Source organism: Eschrichtius robustus, chromosome 20 (genome assembly GCF_028021215.1).
Source record: "Eschrichtius robustus isolate mEscRob2 chromosome 20, mEscRob2.pri, whole genome shotgun sequence".
Taxonomy (NCBI): domain Eukaryota; kingdom Metazoa; phylum Chordata; class Mammalia; order Artiodactyla; family Eschrichtiidae; genus Eschrichtius; species Eschrichtius robustus.
Window position 1 is genome coordinate 5,326,455 of NC_090843.1, and position 22,434 is coordinate 5,348,888.

The window sequence follows — 22,434 nt, forward strand, 5'->3', positions numbered from 1 at the left end:
AACTAAGTACCTCAGTGAGATGAATACAGCAGACACTGTTAGATGAAAGAGCCTTATTTTGCCATAAAGTATATTGGATCTAAAGCAAAGACTTATATCTATAAACCTATGAAATCTACAATAAAGCTGATGCAGCCACAATAAAAATTCTATCAGCCAAGCTGTCTAACAATATAAGGTTTTGGAGAGAGTAACTATCTCTACCAGCCAACTTAATGGACCCGTGAAAAAACTGCCTTTTTCCCCCACCTCGAACTTGGCTTTAGTAAAAAATGATATTGTATTTCCTTTGGCCAAAAATAAGAAAAACTAAACATATTGTGTTTGGAGAGAAAGCTACTCCCCGAGGTCATCTTAATTTAACCAGAGATCATATCTGTGGGAAGACAAGTATCTGGGCATTCAGTTTGATGGGCTGGCAGCCTTTTTCCTTCAGCGGATCTTCCCCCAGAGTCGAGTGTAAGAATCAGCACCATTATATCCTAGACATTTGGGTCGCTATTTGAAACCAGAGCAACAATAAAAAGTAAGGTGAACCTGAATGATTTAGAATCTAGAGTCTAGGGCTGGATACAACCATTACAAAGATGCCCAAGCAATTCAATTACAACTGTAAGGCTGCAAAAGGAGTGGCTAACCACACAAGAAGGTAATGTGCTTTCAAGCAACTGAAAAGCTTTTGCTGATGAGTGAGGCAGAGTGGAATAGTAGCAGGACCATCCAACAGCTCAAGAGCCCTGCTTCTGGTCCCATCTCTGCCACTAGCCAGCTGTGGAAGCTTGGACAAGTCATCCAGTATCTTGATCTAGATAAAGTGGGTAAACTAAATAATTTCCAAAGTCCCCTTTACGTGATGAACTTTACTATTGTATGATACATGGATAAAAATTGCAAAGATAAATACAAAGTCTGCTCTTATAACTTCCTCCTGTGCCTGCAAATATTTTGACGGTCTTTAAAGAAGCATTGTGTCTGGAAGGGGCTCAGTTTTCGTATGCTCAGAATCCCTACCTCTTCTTTGTGGAGACAGCATTCTGATTTTCTCTGAGAAACCCCACCAGACTAGGCCAATCAGATTTTCTCTTCCAGAATTAAACCTTGAGCTGAACAATACAGGGGCAGAAAAGAGTTGTTTCTGAGTCATTATGGTGTCAGCCCTTTGAAGAGACTGTCTATTAGCTCACATCTACCATTGCAGATCTTGGGATGTCTCACCCTTGGTCCTCCAAGGCCTGGCTATTCCGTTTTCCTTTTGATTCTCTGAGTTACTCCTTACACTTCTGATAAACTCCTTGGTATGACTAAGCTGGCCAGAGCTGACCTCTGTTGCTTGCAAACAAAGAATCCTAACTGACACTGAACTCTTTTCTGGTCTATCATGGGACTTTAAATTATCTTTTGAAGTAACAGAATTGTATTCATTTTAAAGTTACCCTAAAACAAACAAAAAAAACACTAGATTTTAAAAATCTAGTAAGACATCCCTTTCCTTTAACTAGAAAAAGTGGAGCTATTGCACATTCCGAGTCATAAACTTAATTTTCTGCTGTCACTGTACTCAGATTAACTTGGTAAAAGAGCATGTCTCTTTATCATGCTGGACCAGAACTAAGGTCAACTGCATTCAAGTATCAAACCCTGGAACTAGTTCTGTCCTCCTCTATAATCAGGGATATCACCAGAATCCTTTGCAACTCTCGGCAGCATCCAATCTACCAAGCACTCCCTGGAGAGAAAAACAGAAGCTGATCACTCAGCCAAAAGCCCATTATGGCACCTCTGGGATTTCTTCTGCCAGGAAAGCAATGAGCTTCTTTTTAGCGGGTGGTCCAAAGCTATGCCAGAGCTATGACTTCCAACATTACTTTTGAAAAGAGTAAAATGCCTATGGTCAGGGCAGAATGGCACAGAGGGGGGCTTCAAGGAAGGACACCTACACCCCATTAACAAAGACTAGAGTCAATCTCCCTGCTAGTGTGGCTTTGGGACCCAACATTGAAAACTTGTCACTGACAGTGCTACTTATTTATCATTGGGGATGGCTGGCTTTGAGGATGACTTTCTTGAAAGGGCGCAGGGAGACATATCATGGGACTTACCTGGTCTCAGAACTGCTGCTGACAAAGACAACCAGCATCACCCTCTCGTTCTAAAACCGTGCTGTCCAATACGGTAGCCACGTGTGGCTATTTAAATTTGAATTAATTAAAACTAAATAAGATTACTATCCACATATCCAATATGGTTGCTAGTGGGTACCATATTGGCCAGGGCAGATACTGACTATTTCCATCACCGTAGGACGCTCTCTCTGTTGGACGGTACCGATCTACACAGAGGGGCCTGATGCTCTGCGCAGGTCTTAGTGAGGAGCGGTCCCTCCAGCACGGTGCTGCTCCCCAGTGGTCCCAGGCAAAGTGGGGGAGCAAGGAGGACAACCATATCAAAGACCCCCTTGAAGAGAATTATCAGAGTAAGGATGAAAGAACGTCTCCTTACTCAAGACAAGGGAGGGGCCGCCCCAAGGAAAATGCCTGCAGAGCTCGGCACGCTTCCCGGGGGAACTGCTCTCTGACCGTCTCCTGGAAGAGTCCCGAGGGCAGAAGGTGGCTAGGAGAACTCCAGTGGCAGCCTGAGGAGAGGGGGCTGCCTGGGAGTAGCCTGCATTTCCAGAGGGCAAAGGGGCCAAGCGAAGGGGACCTGATACAATCTGTAAAGGTTCACCCCTCAGAGGTCTACCTACAAGGGCACACTGACTCTCATGGAACTGGTGCAGAGAGGACCACTGGGGGTGAGGGGGACTCCTAAGTGGTCATCACAAGAAGCCCTGCCCCCAACAGTGGGTATTCCCATGAAGAGGCTCAGAAGACCCCTCCAAATTAGGACCCCATGAGATACAGGTTCCACACTTGAGAATATGCTACCTTGAGGGCACCAGCACTGAATCGCAACCCTGACCTTCAGGGAAGACCTTCTGGCAGCCGCCTCCCCACCTCTTCCTTCTCTCTTCCTTCAACTGCAAGGCACCAGCAAGATGAGCAAAATAGGGGGTTAAAAAAAAACACACAAGGAAAAGAGAGACCACCCACCTCTGACCCACTGTAGGCCGCTAAGGCTAATCAGACCAGGAGCTCTTGGTGGAGAGGCGGCACTGAAGTTACGGTGGACTGGCTCGTCAGCATTGAACATGACAATGAAAGGGCTCATCAACCCAAGACTTACTGGAAAATTTAGGTATCTGCTCGTGAAAGCATCCAGGGGTGAGGAAGGGAGGATCAACAGGGGAGTTAGATAGACAGGGATGTGAAAATAAAGCCATTCTATGATGTTACCCTACAAATTCAGAAGGTTCTAGAAAAAATGCATGAGAAAGGTGTAGCCCAGGTAGGACAGAGGGATGCAGTAAGCCCATGAAGAGGTGATGGTAAGAGAACAACATTAAGGATGACTCCAGAGACCTGCCAGTTTTGGAAAGTAGACCACTGGCCATGGCAACACCATAAGGCATAGAGAACTAGCTCCATCTTACACAGAGAAAATGGTGGCTCAAAGAAATTCAACAGCTAGCGCAAGAAGACTAGTGAGTGCCCAAGCCGGGATTCAAACTCCAGTGGGCTCTTCACCACCACACTGCCACTTCTGCAGGGAGTGGTCTTGAATGGGGGGCCCTTTTCAAGAGGTAGCGTAAGCACATCACTGGTTCTGAGACTCTCTGGTAAACCACTGTGTAGGGCAGAGCTGATGCTGACTTCCGATATCTGTTCTCCCCCTTTTCTTAGCAAGAGAACACGGTGTACTTGAACTTTCCAGAAGGCAGAGCAAGAGTTTGAAGTTGTCCTCCTTGGTACTATCGGAAGAAAGGAGTGATGGCTGGAGCTCCAGTGGCGATCTTGGACTATGAGGCAACTTTAAAGCCACATGCAAAGCAAAAAACTAGAAAATGCCTATGTCTCTGGATTTGTTTTGTATTTGCCGTACCCATGCTGGACTGCCTGTCTCCAGACTTCTTTTCAATGAGAGAAGAAACCATTGTTTGAGGTTTTCTGTGTAGGCAGCCAACCCCTTATCCTAACTGGGAAATCAGAAAGACCACTGGAGAGATTACATACCATGGTCTTCAAAGTCCCACATGCCTCCTTCGAAAGCATCTTGACAAGATTTCTGTGGGCTGAGAAAAGTTCCTGACAGTGGTCTTCCGGTTGTAGAGTATATGTATATCTCCACGACCGTATTCCTCAGATTGGGCTTGAACTCAGGGATCCCTACACCTTTTACAGGCATAAACTCCCAGACACAGCTTTGAGCAACGGTGGCATTGGGGAGTTATTTTTTAAAACATCTCTTAGCTATTTCTTTTGCTCTTTCTTCCCACCCCCATCCCTGTGCTAGGGAGAAAAAAAAAAAAAAATTAGCCAGGCAAGAGTACATTCAATTCCCTTTCTTAATTAGAAGCAAAACATTTGGAAAGCGGTGGCACAGTCGCTTGAAGAGCATTTGCAAATTATCCACGAGCGCAAAGCTAGCATATTAAGCAAAGCAACGGGGGTTGGAGAATACATTCCAGGCTAGTGCAGAGGGTGATCCAGACCTGCAGAGGCATCTGTCAGTCGCAGCTGGTGCAGGGCTCCTAATCCCTTCACTCATTGCTGGCCACGCACGGAGAAGGGCTCGCGTGAAATACAAAAACAAAAAACAAAAAAACCCAAAGTGCCAACAGCATCGCCACAAACTCTATCATCCCAAACTAACACAGCAGAGCACCTAGTGGATTTTAGGGAAGCTTTCAGATAAATAATCATTTCCTGGTAGCGGAGATTAGATTTCATACACCATGGCTCAGCCCAAGCTGAAGCAGAGAGATGTGAAGAACAGAGTTCTTTTTCTAAAAGAAAAATTCACTTCTAATCCACTAATAGACAAGGAACTATGCCTTCCAAACTCTGTGGCCTGGGGAAGGAAGTAGTTATCTTGATCATGAGCACTTTCTGACTTCAGTGGTTCTTGGGAGCCAGCTGTGTCATAGCAGATGTAGGAATGGCTGACTACAGCAGATCCTGGGCTGCCTTTCACCAGAAAATGTTAAGAGCAAGTTGGCACACAGTAGGCACTCAATGGATGCTGGCTATGACAACGCCATGACCTCCCAAGATAAGCCAGGGTATTTCATTTTTAGGCAGTTCTAACTGAAAAAGCTATTCCTTAAGCTGTGCTAACATCTATTCCCCCGTACCTTTCACTCCTTGGTTCTACTTCCGGTTTGGAAGGGAACACAGGATGAACCCAGAGTCTTTTTGCCATGGTGGCCCCTCTAAGATGGAAAGTAGATTCTATCACCCACATCTGCTTTCTCCAGCCTAAAAGGTCCAGTCATTTGAGCCACTGCTTCCTCTTCGAGTTTCTAGCCCAGCAGGCTGGAGGCTCTCATCTGCAGGCCCATGGGTGTGGAGCTGTCTTCTACCCTTGGGTACTCGGAGGAGGGTGCAGATGGACCAGGAGCCCCGAGGGGAACCACTTCTTGGGGTTGACTTAGCTTCCCGGGGCTTCCTCAATGCCTCGCAGAGAGGAGGTGAGCAATGAATACTGAGACCAGTAAATGACTGAATGAACGATTATGTCTCTTATTGAATTAAAACCCAAATTCTTTTCCTTGCTCCTGAATATGCTTTTATCACGTGTTTGGGGGATCTAATTTCAGGACTCTACTTGGGTCCCTGTTTCTGCTCATTTTCACCTCGTTAGAGCCCATCGGAATTCCAGCGTGTTGAGATCTTCTGATTTAATGACTTAATCATCCCACAAATTACCTGTCCCTCCCAGCTTTGTGTCAGCTACAGACTAATTGGCATGCCATCAATATACTCATCTGAGTTGATTAATTATATTTGGCTTATATTCGTATTACAGGTTTTTTAAGGGGCAGGGTAAACATCCTTTGTCTTGTCTTTCTGAACGGAGGGTGTTATGGACTCAACTGTGCCCCCCAAAACCCATATGCTGAAGTCCTAACCCCCAGGACCTCAGAACGTGACCTTATTTGGAAATAGGGTTGTTGTAGATACATTAGCTAAGATGAGGGCACACTGGAATAGGGTGGGTCCCGACTCCAACATGACTGGTGTCCTTATAAAACAGACACTTATAGCGGGAAGACGAACGTGAGGAGACACAGGGAGACGACGGCCATCTACAAGCCAAGGAGAGAGCCTGGAACAGACCCTTCCCTTGCAGCCTCAGAGGAACCACCCTGCCAACACCTTGATGTTGAACCTCCATCCTCCGGAGCTGTGAGGCAATAAATTTCTGTTCTTTAAGCCCCTCAGTTTCTGGTACTTTGTTAAGCAGCCCTAGGGGACTAATACAGAAGGAGAGGAACACATGGCCCTGGGGGCCCTCTCAGCTAAAATTGTTACCTCTGAGACATGAAGAAGCTTTATCTGTGCCTTAAACGCGCCAGGGGGGAAGGGAGCATTTAGGTACCACTCCTGGATGTGGTCCCCTTAAATTCTTCAGCCTGCTGACACAATAGCATAGAGCAGATGTGAACTTTTGTGGCTTCGACAAAGAATCCCTTGAGGATGGCGGTGAGGATTTTTTTTTCTTTATTACGAGCGCCAGAGCTCAGAGGAAGATATCTAGGTTTATCGATTACCACCATCTGAAACATGCAAATAATTCAAAGATGGAGAATGGAAAAGGGCATGCTGCTGCTGTGAAATCTCCAAAAAGAACATCTCACCCCCATGGAAAGAGAAAAGCTGGGACAATAAATGAAAACTCCGAATTCAAGAGCCAAGTTGTGTAACAGCAGGGGGTGGGTCCTGGGGTCCACACGTCTGATAAGAAATCAGGATTAAAATCGTTGCTTAATTCTGTCTGTATCAGAAAGTGCTCACTGATAACAAAAAAAGATGCAAACCTCAACTCCCTGTTTGTCAACTTGGGTACTAACTCAGCTGCGTCTTGGATAACACATCAATTTGTTAAAAACGCACACAGCAGAAAAAGCTACTTCTCTTCTTCCAGTTGTCAGAGCAAAACTCCTTTACTCTTCTGTCCAGCAACCCGAAGGAAAACAAGGGAATTTGTGGCTTGGTTTCCTTGACAACGTTATCTTCACTCCAGGCACCGGTCTCCTGTCTCTAAGCAACAGAGCACTCTTCAGAATTACCGGGAGGTAAAACCCAGCACTCATCCGGAGTCTTTGAGGACCAAGCAAATCAGGGCAGAGCAACTGGTCCCTTACAGGGCAGGGGCCCAGGAGCACGGAAAGGTGAATGGGCCCAAATGTCCTCCCCAGACCCCATGCACACCCCAGCATTCCCCCCGAGTCCTTGGCGCTTGGAATTCCACATCTCCACCCTCCTCCCCTGGTTTATTCCTTTGTCCTCTGCAGGGGTCAGTGACTCAGTTCATCAGCTGGCTTCCCCCCCACATGCCCCACGGCCGACAGAAAAGCCCTACGTGGCCCTTGTGTGAAGGAGAGGCTGACCCCAGAGCACAGGGCACAAAAAGGAAAGCTAAGATGCCACCGTGACTTTTCGTAAACAAATGGCTCGGCTGGAGAAAAGTGTCTGATTAAAAGAGAAGGGTTGCTGGGTTGACATTTAAGAAGACTTTGTTTGCACTTGAAAACAGGATTCAGAGATTTTTATTTCTTCCCTGGCACCACGTCCCCACCTCTTCTCTAGCATCTCTGCGCCAGGAAGCGTTTCTGAGAATATACAGAGAGGAGCAAGTGAACAGAATCTCTGGAAATGAAAGCTCTGAACCTTAATGACAGCAAGAGAAGACAGCTGATGAGTGCGAAGCTCGGAAGTTGAAAGGGAATGAGATCTGGAAGGCAAAGGTGCCGGTAAACGGCGCTTTCGACTGCCGTGTCCAATAATCAGGATCACTGCTGCTTACCTGGTACCTTTATGTCTCAGGCAGGCTCATTTCCACGAACATAGTTCGTTCTTATATCACCCGTGAAGTAGGGGTTGGGGCAAGAATTATTCACCTTCCTTCCTTCAACTTGGAAGTTGAAAGTTGTCAAACGTAACGGTCACACAGTTATTTTCAAAATGAGATAAAAACTAGAGACTCTGATTCCTAACTCTTACTTATCTGCGGTTTGGCTCGTCTAAACTGCTATAATGCAAATGCAATTTCCAAGTTTTCTTGTCCCCAGGAGCTGTGAGTTATTTGCTGATTAATGTTTTTCGGGAGCCCATTAACATGACAGATCTGTTTGAGATTCCTGTCCTTGTTCGTTCTCCCTTGAGTGGAATTATTAAGTAGAAAAGCCCGATTTCACCGTCAAGCCCTCATCCGAGTTCCATTTCCAATAGCTGCTTTGCCGAGGGTGGAGCTGAAGCCGCGAGCAGGGGCTGCAAAGATCAGCTGATTAGGGACACTTCCAGGGTTCGGAAAAATACCAAGTAGTGGGAGGAGGAGATTAGGGGCTGGGGGAGTGACTGTGCTGAGTGATTTGTAGGACACGGGGGCATGGCAAGCTTTGGCACAAGGTCCGGGGCAACAGGAAATGGGATCAAATATATACTCCCAATAGCTACCAACCAGGGCAAGGGCGGGCAGAGTCACCGCTGATTAGGGCGAGACCTTGAATGAGGATGTGGTGCCGCCCCTTCGGGCAGGTAATACCCAAAAAACACAGACCATGGGGTTGTCTAGTCTCTAAAGAGTTGGGCCTCTGAAGATGGGTGGTTTGAAATGGCTTGAAAATCTAGGTGTTGGAGGGAGCTCGGGTTCATGGAAAGCCCCCAAGGGGCTGCACACAGACTCAACTGGCAACCTTTAGGCTCGCTGTCAGGAGCCGTGCATCTTTTCCTCTCTGCGCCCAAATCCCCAGGCTGAGTGCACCACCTCTGAAGGGGTCTCCACGTCACCAAGAAGATGTGAGCCCAAAGCAACGGACGTTGTTAAGTGAAGTCACATCTGTGCTAAGCGGGGAGCTCGAATGGCAATTAGCTCCCTGAAAAGGGAGACAAACCAACGAGAGCAGGGATGGACCACAAAGTACATTTAGGTGTCATTTCACTCGCTGTACTTAATCAGAGAAAGGAAAAGAAAATGGAATGTTGATTACAGGATTCATCCTTGGTTAATTGGTATTTGCAGAACACAGTAACATTTTAATTATTTTCAACGCCACATCATAACAGCTATCAAGGGAGTACAGACAAAATAGAATAAACAGGGACTTATTAAATACATAATTAATGTGCACTAAAATTAGCATATATGAATACGAATGAGCTGAGACCATTAGAAAGTTCGCACCTCAAATGTTATCAATTGATTAAGCTGCACCTCGGATGTCAGCGACTGATTAAACCTGTTACCTGCTACAGCTTCTGAACAAATGAGGTCACTCAACAGGGGAGAGGCAGGCTTGTCAGAAGATGGCACGGTTCCTTGGTGGGTTCTCAGGCTAGCGTGAAGGTGCTGGGTATTTTTATAAACCAAAACTTTAGAAACGCCACCATTCTCTTTACAGTGAAGCAAGGACAAATCCAGCTCTTGTCAAAGATCATCGCAAAGCCAGCGGGGACTCTGGAATTTTTAGTTAGCAACACAATCATATCTTCAATTACTGAGGATGGCAGCAGACAGCACGGGGGTGCTGTCCTGGGTGGTTTTTCCAGGAGCAGGAAAGGGTCTGAAGGTATTTCTCACTGCAGCCTTGGGCTCGAATGGAGCCGCCCAACTGAACAGAGCAGAAGTGATAAAATTCTGGCAGAAAAGATGACTCCTGACAGTGAGGTGATCTGCCCCGCACCCATGGAGGCGGGTCGGCGCTGCGGCTATGTATTACCTCCTAGTTACCTCGTTAACTATTGGAAGAAAGAGAACAGCCTGATGTCCAGCCAGCCAGTGGCTTCGACCCTTCCTGCCTGCCTGTGTGCGGGGCCTCTTCTCATCCCCTCTACTGTGGACGGAAACACTGGCAACTGGTCCTACAACGTCTGGGCTCAATCACAACTCTTTAAACAGTAAATATGATTTTTTATGCACCATCTTCAAAGTCTTCGATGTTCACTGAACCAAAAGAAAGATCACACCTTTGCACTGAGAGCTTGTCTTGATTCTGCTGACTTCCTGTGAGAATCGATTCATCCTGCACTGTATTATAATATGTGTGTATAAACTTTCTCCTGTTGGATTGCAAATTCTTTCAAAGTAAGGACTGTCTTGCATTCTTTTTTGTACCTCTGGGAGCACCTACGTCTGTGCCATCCAAAGTGGCAGCTACTGTGGGACTTCCCTGGTGGTCCAGTGGGTATGACTCCACGCTCCCAGTGCAGGGGGCCTGGGTTCGATCCCTGGCCAGGGAACTAGATCCCACATGCATGCCGCAACTAAGAGTTCACGTGTCTCAACTAATAAGTCCTATAGATCCCGCATGCCACAACTAAGACCTGGCGCAGCCAAAATAAATAAATAAATATTTAAAAAAAAAACAAACCCAAAGTGGCAGCTACTAGCCCTGTGTGGCTACAAGACACTTGGAATTTGGCTAGTATGATGGAGAAAATAAATAATTTAATTTTAATTAATTTAAGTTTAAATTTGAAAATGGAAGAAGTATAAAATCTTTTTGCATGATACACAATTTTTTTTTTTTCGGTAGGGCGACATTTTACTTGAATCACTGAAAATTTCACTTGAATCATCCAGAATACGATGTGCCAGAAGTGTAAAATACACACTGGATTTCAAAGACTTTACTATGAAAAAAAAGAATGTAAAATAATCTCAATTTTTAAAATATTGATTCTATGTTGAAATGATAATATTTTGGCTATTTTAGGGTAAATAAAATATATTTTAAAAACCAATTTCACCTGATTTTTTAAATATTTTTTTTAACATGGCTACTCGAAAGTTGAAAATGACATGTGTAGCTCGCATTATATTTCTATTGGACAAGGGTGACCCCAATGCTCCATATATAGAAAGTATCCAGAAAGTACTGTTGACTGATTGATTATCTGAACACTATAAACATGACTTCATCACCTCTCATCTGGTGCCCATTATAACCAGAGAAAAGCATTTTTCAGGCCACGTATCTGGCTTAGATATATAACCTGTGACCAGGAAAGAGAACACAGAAGACTAGTGACAATGGAATAAAATCACTTGTGCCAATTAATAACCTCCCTCCTTCTGAAATGGGTTAAAAGTGCAGAACAACAATAGGTTGTAAAATGAGAGAAGAATTCAGAGAATCAGACCCGAAGAATACATTTCATTCTTATCTCAGCCGCAAATGGGCCTCTGGGCTTCTTGGCAGCAAAGGGTGAAAAAAAAGGTATACACACTAAATTACAAGTATCGTTTCAACAAGGGAGACAAAGCTTTTCCAGGTGGTGCATTCTGAAATAAATATTTAAGAGAACTGGGTGAGGAACTGGGCAGTGTCCCCAGCAAAAATGTGACAACAAATGCCACGATGATTTTCACGTGACAGTTAACGTCCTTTCTTCAAACTCCAGGGTGAGTCAGGAGCAGCTTTTCTGTGGGGGGCTAAGCTGACACAGACCAATGCTGTCGCCTTGCTCGGGGGGTGGGTGTGCGTCTCTCTGCAGACAACACATCACGCCCAGAGGACAGGATGACTAGCTGACCTGGGAGCAGCTCTCCGTTGCCCCCGGACACTGGACGTGACACAAGCCTGCAGCACGATTCCCCCTGCACAAGCCGCCCTCACCCTGTGCCGCCCCCACAAAACCAGATCAGAACCAAAGGGAACAAGAATGATGGCACCACAGGGATGACCCTGTACCACCCTTAATTTATTAAAAAAAATAATAATAACTTGCAAATTTTGATCTCTAAGTATTTTATTCATAACGTATTTTTGACACACCCCATGACTGAGAAAAACCATCTCAGGAAACAAAATGTCTTCCCTAAATAAAACTCGTCCCAAGGCAAGCTTGGGTAGGCTCTGAATAACTGGTGAAGTTACATTTCTATGTGGTCCATCCAACAGCAGTGCCATCCAATAGAACTTTCTGTGATCATGGAATTGTTCTCTGTCTGCTGTCCAATATGGCACCCATAGCTGCATATGGCTCTCCAGCACTTGACATGTGGCAAAGTACAACTGAGGGTCTGGATTCTGCATTTTCTTTAATTCTGATCAATAAAGAGGAGAACATTTGGTGGCTCCAGGATTCAAGCCCGGGCCTTTCTGATTCTAAAGCCTGTGCTTGCCCACATGGCTAGTAGGTGGCATTTTGGGCAATGCACCTCCAAAAGGGCTTCATGCAAACCACGTTCCAGCCAACATCTGCCTGGCCATAGTAGAAAGACAATTGGAGGTGACTGGAAGCTTTGAGCCCTGATACAAAAATAGGTTCAAATTCTCTTGCTTTAACTTTTTTCTTCAATTTACATAATAGGTAGAAGGAGGACACAACCTAGGAGATGTGGAAATGGGTCTCAATTTCAAACCCTCATCCTTGTGCAGCCTTAGAATGAAGGCTTCTTGATCTGAAGGCCAGAGAGTAGGGCACAGGCATCTGTGTGTCTGCTGGCCTTGGGGCCGGAGTTGATGGCGAATCTCAAAGTTGCCGAGTCGCTTTCCAGGGATCACGCAGGGATCTGAGAGCTGCGATTTCACTCTCTGGGTGTTCGTGCTGCCGGTTCTCAGCTCAAACCCAGCAGCCTGATTTGGGAGCGTGCTATGAGTTTCTGCTACGGCACATGCTCAGGAACACAACATGCCAAGCAGAATGTCACCCCACACAGGAGCCTGCGCTAATTATAATGTCAGGCTCCCCACTGAGAATCAGATAATTACAGGAGAACATTACGGTGTTTCCAAACTCCTGGAGTAAACGCATCTTCACGTGTAACCTCTTGAAGGTGAAAAGCAAAGTGATCTGAGATGGTCCCACTCGAGACCAGAACCGAACGATCTTTGGGGAGCAAAGGGAAGCCAAAAGTAGGTGGGCGGAGGGGCGTGGGGGCCAGGAGGAGGTGGAGGGAGATTAACATTGTTTGGGCCCTACTGTGTCCCGGGCATTGTGATCTGCACTTCATGGCAGGCAACACGGAGAGTGGCCTTGCTTGCTGCCACGCTGTCATCTCCCTGAATATTGAACAGCAAGATAGATGTTATCTCCGTTTTTACAGCTGGGAAAACTGAGACTCCCATAATCTTACGTAGGGACACCCAGCTAGTAGAGTTGGTGGCTGCAGGGTCCAAGCCCTGGCCTTTCTGACTCTAAATCCTGTGCTCGGCCCCTCCCTCCACGTCTCCTTCCTTGACGTGGTTGAAGCGGTGACCGCCTGCCCGGGAGTCCCGACCGTCCTCGCTTGATGGTGGTGGTGGTGGGTGTGTCGGGGCTGCACGGTGTTCACCCCGCACACATATCTGCAGGGAGCCCACAGCGGCAGGTGCCCTGGCCGGGGTGCGGCTTCCGCTCCAGGCTTCCTCCACCCAGATCTCCTTGCTGAAATGAGCCTGGGGCATCAGGAGTGACCATCACGGATGCTAACATCTGACGTGGCAAGCTCCAAAAAGTGAGACGTACTTGCTGAACTTTTCTGGAATCATTGGTGAAAAGCTCTGTGATCCACCGGAAGAAACGCAACGGAGCTCCCTATGGCAACAGGCAGCCTGGAGGTGGCATATAGAGATGAGTATGAACCACGGTCTACCAGGACCTGCTGTGTGACCGTGAGCTCGGTCTTTGACCTCTCTGGGTCTCAGTTGCTAAAATGTAAACCAGGGGTGCAAATACCTAAATCATATACGTGGAGCACTTGACGTCTGGAGCTTCGAAAGGCCCCAGGAAGTGGTGGCCTCCGGTGTCATCAGGGCATTGTATTCCTGCCAATGATTTGCGGTTTGGAGTGGGGCTCAGCTTACTCACTGACTGAGCCTGGGTGTCTGGCTCACAAAATGCCCCTCCAGTTTCTGGGAGCGGAGCAATGTGAAGCGGAGGCTGCTGCGTCAGGGTTTTCCCTGGAAAGGTCCATGGCTCTTAGTAGAATTTTCTATTCACTCTTTGCCCCAGGAAAATGAAGACTCAGTAAGTTCTTCTTCTGAGCTGCTGGCTCCCTTCCGCACATGCTCAGTGCTGTCTTGTCAAAGCCGCAGCATGTGGAGACCACGGCAGAATGAAGCAAGTGCCCGGGCTCAGGCCACCAACAATACCTGGAACCTGGGAGTGTCATCTTTTCCTGGTAAAGGAGACTCTGCAGATATGATTACCCTGGATTATCTGTGGATGGGGTAACGACCCCGGATTACCTGGCTGGGGCCCAAACTGCAGTCACAGGGTCTTCATAAGAAGGAGGCAGGGGGAGATAAGATACAGAAAAGGATGCAGTGTGACCACGGAGGCCGAGATATAGATAGATATATGTAACTAAATCACTTTGCTGTACAGCAGGAATCAACACAACACCGTAGGGACTTCCCTGGTGGTGCAGTGGTTAAGAATCCGCCTGCCAGTGAAGAGGACACAGGTTCGATCCCTGGTCCGGGAAGATCCCACATGCCACGGAGCGACTAAGCCCGTGCGCCACAACTACTGAGCCTGTGTGTCACAACTACTGAGCCCGTGTGCCACAACTACTGAAGCCCACGTGCCTAGAGCCCATGCGCCACAATAAGAGAAGCCACCGCAATGAGAAGCCCGTGTTCCCCAACGAAGAGTAGCCCCCGCTCGCCGCAACTAGATAAAGCCCATATGCAGCAATGAAGACCCAACGCAGCCAAAAATAAAATTAATTAATTTTTTAAAAAGGCACTGTAAATCAACTATAATTCAATAAAAAAATAAAAATAAAATAAAAACAAAAGCATTTTTATCTGATCACATGAATCATAAATATTCATTATAGAAAAGTTGAGTTATAAATCTCACAAAACACGCAGGAAATAAAAATCAGCCATAATCCTGTAACTCCATAAGCCCAAGAATAACCAACCACTCTTAACATATTAGTGTATAAATCTGTGGGGTTTTGTTCCCTCAAACAAAATCACTTCTGATGAAAACGTCAAGTGTCTCATTTAAAGCCATGAAATGGGGTCTAGTAGGAGCCGTCAAGGAGGACAAGCCAAACAATTAAAATCAACTGTCCTGCTGTTCTAGAGACACAGGCAGTGACCTCCAGCTCTCTCTGTGTCACGGTCACAACCAGCAAAGCAAACTTGACCCCTGGCTCTGATGAGAGGAAAATATAAAGTGTGCGATTCACCCAGCCTCTTTTTCTATGGACGTTTATAAATCACGTCAAACAGCAAGGAAAGTCCAGTGTGTCCCAGAGACCCACAGAAGTTAAATGCGTCCCTTAGCCCACCTGGCGGCCAAGGCGGATAGGAAACTGAGACACCTGACTCCCCTCTTAGAAAGGAGGCCAGGTCCCCAAATGCACCAGCCATCCCCGGAGCCCGAATATATAATGTGCTTCAATATGAACTGTAACATGGGTTCCAAAAACAAGATGGCACAGGCCTTCTTGCAAGAAGCTCCATGTATGGGGGGACACAAATACATTCAAATAACTGCCATTCAGAGTGATAACCATCAAGACAGAGGCAGACACAGGATACAGGGAGGTGTCACCCAGGAAGGTGTCACCCAGGAAGGTGTCACCCAGGAAGGAGTGATGAACACTGTGAAATAAATGAAATTAACAATGTACTACTTGTCTTCTTTTTCACCGAATCATCCAGTGCCAGAGCTGGAAGGAACCACAGTGATAATTAACACACACGCTTCCTACCCGGTCTTCCCCACCAACCCCACCAAATTTTCCGATGGAGCAGTGCTTGAATGAGATAAGTTCTAGAATCCCTTTAAGCTCTAAATTTAACGTTCTCACGTACACAGACCATAAGCTACTCATGAAAAGAGATTAGTGGGAACTCGATGGCTGGTTGATTTTTAATTCCACTCTGACACAGAAAGGGAGCCTGTTTTCCGAAAGCCCGGAAACCCCTGGAAGGCTCCAAGCCCAGGAGTCTGTATGACGTGGCAGGAGAAGCCCGTTAAGGGACAGTGTGCTTCCAAGGCTACAGAGTGGGGTTGCTTTCACAGAAAACATGCCGTTTCCTTGGGAGACCATTTTCCAAAGGACTCAGCTCCCCGGGCTGAGCCACAGAAGGAACGTGGGGTGAAGGGGGAAGCACCCCCATCCTCGGGAGCCTTTGCACCCACCCCTCGCGGGGGTGAGCGGGGCTCCCGTCTGCTGGCCTCCATCGGGCATCACCCTTTCCTCCTGAAACATTTCAAGTGCTTGCACGGCTGGACAGTTTGTTTCTCTAAAGCAGGGGTTCCTTTCTGCTCTGGAGCCGTGGGTGGACTTCGTGAGATGTGGGAATACCCAAAACTGCCTGGTAACTGGTTTGTGTGCAACCTTCTCTTACGAGAGGGTCCAGAGCTCTTAGCAGATTCCTGGGGGGGGGCTGTGAGCCACAGAAGTTTCAGGACTCATTTATCCTTTTTGCACACGTGTCTAAAATAAGAACCCAAGCGCCCTGGGTGTGCGCTCACGTCCGCGTGTGGGTCCCCGCACTCCAGAAACCTCTGGGAGACAGCACACGCGCTAATAAGATTTCCTTTTAACTCCTACATTAAAAAAAATTTTTTTTAAACAAAACGTCATCCCTAGGACATATCAAACTGAACCAGCCAAGACAAAAAAACTTCAAAAAAATCAATTATCCATTTAGTTGCTGTGAAAATCTACCTTTAAACCCAGAGTCTCAGGGAACATCAAAGGTCTAGTTAAATTTTTAATAAACCATGAAGGCTAGTGTTAAAGAAGAGACCTTTTCAAAGATAAGCTGGCGACAGACAAGCTCTCGAAATGGTTCTCATCAAAAGGCACGAAGCTGCCAGAAGGCAACGGTGGGCGAGTGAGCTTCCCTTTAGATTGAAGTTAGGAGCTTGAGACTCTGGGAATGAGCCCCAGGGGGTCTTCAGAAACACATCTATTTATATTTAGACCTTTATTCTTTTTCAGCTGGTTAAAGAAGGAGTGTTAAATGGTAGAAAGACAGCCACTAACTATTATGACTGAAAAGACGGCCTAAGTAACTTCTCTTCTCGAATGATTAGCATTTAACAGGTTGAAAGTGACCGTGGAGGTTTTGGAGCTGCCCTCTGCAGAGACCCTGGTCTCTCGATGAGCTCTTTAACATACTGGGGGTGAGTATGACCAGATCCTTCCACCCAGGCAAATCCACTTTCGTCAGATTTGTGTGCTGGGGTCCCACGTAAGACATCATCTCAAGATGTACTGAATAGCCAGCTCTCGGAAAACAACCAAAATAGTTGACTCAGAACCCAAAGGGAAAAAGCCAAGAGAGAAATGAGAGGGAAACAGATGCTGAAAAAAACTGGCAGCAAATTGGCCTATACGATCCTATGATAGAAATTCTTAAGATCATGATAGAAATAAGAGAGGAAAATGCTTCTCATCTAGAGGAAGATCTGAGCTGAGTGATTAGACACGATGTTCTGACAGATTTCATATATATACTGCAACAGACAACATATTGATATTTTCATTCCTTAAAGATGACCAAAAAAAGTCTTCATTGCACAAGCAAAAGACTATCAAGGTACACACAGGGGAAAAAACTCGGTTTGGCCGTGGCCTTCGCTTCCACAGTATTGAAGCCAGAAGATAACAGAGCAACATCTGTAAGAGCTATAAGGAGAAATAGGTGCCTCTAGCAAAAGCTATGCCCAGTCAAGTCTTTGCTCCTGTACTGGGGTAACAGGTTGACATTATGAACTCTGCAAGGACTCAGATAATATATCACCTGGGGCTGCTCCCTGAGCAAGGTTATCACTCAAACTTGAGTTCCAAAACTACGAAAGATGGATCAGAATGTTTAAGAACACAAGACTGAAGGAGTCAGGAGTATTATTAATGCTAATAACAGCTACCACTTTTCAAATGCTCAAATGGCCCAGGTACTGTATAGACTGTACATATATATAATCTTATTTAATTATCAAAATTGGTGTAGTTCATTTTGTAAATAATATCCCAGTTATCTCAGTAGTAGCATTATCCCCACTTCATAGATGAGAACACCAAGGTTCAGAGAGCTCACGTCATTTGTCAAGATAAACTAGTTAGTTAAGTAGTAGAGCTGGAATTCCGCAAGGTAACCCAAGGAGTTCCTCAGGGTCTCTCCATTTGTTTTTTAAATAATATCTTTATTCTTTTTTTATGCTTATCTGTCTTTTCTAGTTACTCTATATAAAACATACTATTTTTGAAATAGAACACCAATAAGTTTTCTTTTCAATTAAAATAAATCCAAAGACACAAAACAAATTACTCCAAAATGTTAAAAAGGAAAAGATTGGTAATGTAATAGGGAAGAACCTTTGTATTCTGTTACAAATTCGTCACTAAAGGGATGTGGCCTGCAAGCTTAAATTATACATAATGGCCCATCTCTGGGAACCCTGCCTCCCAGGTAATGGGCATGAAAATACCTTTGTTCAGCTCAGAGGAGACATCGCGACCAGGCCCACCTGTGAATGACTGCAGGGAGGAAGAAATTAACACACCCCCTCCGGAGTCTGACCGGAACCAGGAAATGTCTGACTTTACCCCCTCCCCTTTTAGTATAAAAGAAGCCTGCATTCTAACTCAGGCAAGATGGTTCTTTGGGACACGAGTCCACCGTCCTCTCGGTCTGCTGGCTTTCCGAATAAAATCGCTATCCCTCACCCCAACAACTCTTCTCTCGATTTATTGACCTGTCACGTGGTGACTCGGTAACAGTGAGGACATCTCAGAAAGATGTCCCCGTGAAGAAAGCAGGTAAGGCAAACATCAGTGTACAACTGTACTGAATTCAATACTTTTAAAAAGGATTAAGAAGAACCAGAGACACTCCGTGTTTACGAGAGGTGCAAGCCACAGCAATCGGGCAACAGCTATGAATTTATGCCCAAATGACTTGGTATCAGATATGTGAAGAAAGGAACTCATAGGTGGAAACTGGAGTGATACCGTCTGCAGTAACTGGGACCAGAAGTTTTAACACGCAGTGATCCATCTAGAGTCGGAAACCCAAAAAATAAACTCAAGAAAGATTTGCACTCCCTCCCCCATGCCCCGTCGAGAAAGGACCGGCATCACGACTGCCCAAGCCCCCTTTCCAGCCAGGCAGCTGAGCCGACAGAGTCACGTCCCCCTCAGACCCGAGGCTGGACCGCTCGGGGCAGGACCTCACCTGGGATGTTGTGTATGGTGATGGCCAAGATGAGCAGCACGATCCTTCTCCAGCCACTGCCGCCGGGCAGCGCCGGGTTCCCCTGAGGCGGCACGGGGGCAGCTGGGCCCTCTGGAAGGCCGGTGGTCACTGCCTTCTTCCTCTGATATGCCTCGCCATTCTCACTCTTGTCTGAGCAAAGAGAGAGGGACGGAAAGAGAGAGTAGTTTGAAAACGGGCACGCCAGTACTCGGACAAGCATCAGCCGGAGGAAGCTTCCAGGGCCGGGAAACGGTCTATTTCCTAACTTCCCAAGGGACCGTGTGTGCTTCTGCCTGGCCCTCCCCGCCTTCGTTCATTCACTTACTCATTCATTCATCAATCAGTCCTTGAACAGACATTCAGTGCCCAACGTACGGGTACTAAAAAGGGTAAAAAGATACATGTTTATGTAGAGCTGATTCACTTTGTTATACAGCAGAAACTAACACACCACTGTAAAGCAATTATACTCCAAGAAAGATGTTAGAAAAAAATGGGAAAAATTTGAATAATATATTGCTAAATGGAAAAATTATAATATAGAACTTGATAGCACAATTTTGTTTACATTTATGTGTATGTACTGAAAACAGATTGAAACTATAAATGTCAAATAGTAAGCCATGTTTATCTCTGAGTAAAGGACTTTTCAATGAAAAAAAAAAAGAAAAAGGGCAAAAAGATGAAAATGGGGCATCCTAACACTGCCTGTTTAAGAGAAGCAGCACTGAACACAGATTCTGGAACTAGGCTGCCTGGCTCACGTCCTGACTCAGCCACTCATCAGCCGTGTGGTGCGAAACAAGCTCTTTAACCTCTCTGTGCCTTAGTTTCCTGACTTATAAAATGGGGTAAGAACAGGACCTATGCCACGAGGGTTTTGTGAGAATTAAATGAGAGGCTGCAGCAAAGTGCTCAGACCATACAAAGTGCTTATGTGTGGACTGTGGCTGCGGTCACACGTCCCCTCCCTCCTGCAGGAGGTGACCCTGCTCTACAGGTCACACTGACTCAGGGGGAACCAACTCGGATGCCAGGCTCAGCCAATCAGATTCTCCCCCCAGGGATGGGGGACGGGAATGGGGAAGGACCACGTGACCCCCAGTGTGGGCTCTGCATCAGAAAGGTCATGTGATGTAAGGGCAGCCATGACGTACATGCACGAATGGGAGGAGGGGGCAGCCGGACAGAGAGACAGAAGGTAACAGATGTACAGAGACAAGCAGAGATGGGAAACCACGGAGCCAGAGACAGACAGACAGACAGACAGACAGACAAATGGCAGCCTGGGTGCCATAGGACATTCTGACCCTCATGGGTCGACTAAGGTACCCAGCCCTTGGGTTTCATGAGCTAACCTTCCTTGTAAAAATCCCCCTTTGGGGGGTGAGGGATAAATTGGGAGTATGGGATTAACAGATGCACACTACCAGATACAAAATAGATAAACAACAAGCATTTACTGTATAGCACAGGGAACTATATTCAATGTCCTGTAATAAACTATAATGGAAAAGAATCTGGAAAAAAGGATATACATGTATGTATAACTGAATCACTTTGCTGTACATCTGAAACTAACACAAAATTGTAAATCAACTATACTTCAATTAAAAATAAAATAGGGCTTCCCTGGTGGCGCAGTGGTTGAGAATCTGCCTGCCAGTGCAGGGGACACGGGTTCGAGCCCTGGTCTGGGAGGATCCCACATGCCGCGGAGCAACTAGGCCCGTGAGCCACAATTACTGAGCCTGCGCGTCTGGAGCCTGTGCTCCGCAAAAAGAGAGGCCGCGATAGTGAGAGGCCCGCGCACCGCGATGAAGAGTGGCCCCCGCTTGCCACAACTAGAGAAAGCCCTCGCACAGAAACGAAGACCCAACACAGCCAAAAATAAATAATAAATAAATAATAAATAAATAAATAAATAATGTACTTATCCCTTTAAAAATAAATAAATAAATAAAATAAAATAAAATAAAGTTCCCCTTTGGGCATATATTTGAAAAGTGCCATTTCTTAGGGCCAGATTATGCCAAACACCCACGGTCTCCTGGGTTATTTGCTAATCCCTAATGGAGGCAAACCGAGACTGAGGCAGGGAACCCAGGCTGCAGTTCACAGCAAGGGAAGGATCTGTCAGACAGGCTTCCTGGAAGAGGAAGGGAAACACCTGGCGACACAGATGGAGACAAGCGTCCCTCCATCATCTGAACCTGCAGAGCCTGACCCAGATGTCACAGACAGGTCACCAGAGCCTGTCTTTGGGACAGCCACCACAGGACAGGGCAACCCGACAGCCCAGCGTTGGCTTTGTTATCCCAGGGGGATTATTAGTAGCCCCTTTCACTCCCCAAAGTGTCCTGGTTTGAAAGATAAATTTTATGGCTCCCCAGGTTGGGGGAAGAAACAGCAGAAGCTTGACTGATGCTCTGCTCAGATGGGGTCCAGCCGACTCGAAGGGTAGGAGGGAACTCTCCGTGGTAACTACTTCCCTTCTCTAGGGACAAATGTTTCACAAGCAAAATCATTCTCATCTCTAGGCTGAAAATTGCAGAAATTTTTTCCCAAAGTCAAATTAAGAAACTTTGAGGATTCCTTTACGCCCGAGCCCGGGCGTTTGGTGCGGCCTCTCCTTACTCCTGGAAGTAAAGCAAGAAAAGGGCAGTTATCTCACCCACTCAGGTGCTTCAAGACCAGGGTCTCACTCTATAAACTGGATCAGATCTTTGATTCCCTTTCTGGATGAACCTATCTCAGTGGAATACGGTTTCGTATGCCAAAAACATGAAAAGAAAAAACCACTTCTTTTGAAAAACCATTATGTGTTTGTTGTTTCAAATCAAGCCAGTGCAGCTTGAACAGTAAGAAAGAGCCGAAGAGCAGGAAGACTCACTCCTCCCCAGTTGGTTCTCTCTTAGAAACAGCTGGATCTCAGACCCACTGGGGAGAAGGCGCCTTTTATCGATCCTCTGAAATGCCAGGGTCGCCAGCCCTCCAATGGTCAGTAGGCACAACTCACAACGCTGGCCTCTGGAGGATGCAGCTGTCTCAGGGGATAGCAAAAACTCCTCCTAGACAATATTTGCACGAGCTGAAGCTAAATATTCACCATGTGGTATCTACACTGTGTGTGTGCGTGTGTGTGTACACACATGTGATTACCGCTGGGTACCATC

General features: G+C 46.3%; 1 protein-coding gene across 6 annotated transcripts in view; it reads right to left on the reverse strand.

Annotated features, from left to right (window-relative positions):
- The window catches only part of SLC39A11 (solute carrier family 39 member 11), a 422,853-nt gene that overhangs the window by 120,709 nt on the left and 279,710 nt on the right, over window positions 1–22,434 (reverse strand). For all 6 annotated transcript variants that reach the window (XM_068531048.1, XM_068531047.1, XM_068531049.1 and 3 more), the window contains one exon: window positions 19,238–19,408. In XM_068531048.1, the coding sequence (XP_068387149.1) occupies window positions 19,238–19,408 (171 nt within the window). The remainder of the gene's footprint in view (window positions 1–19,237; window positions 19,409–22,434) is intronic.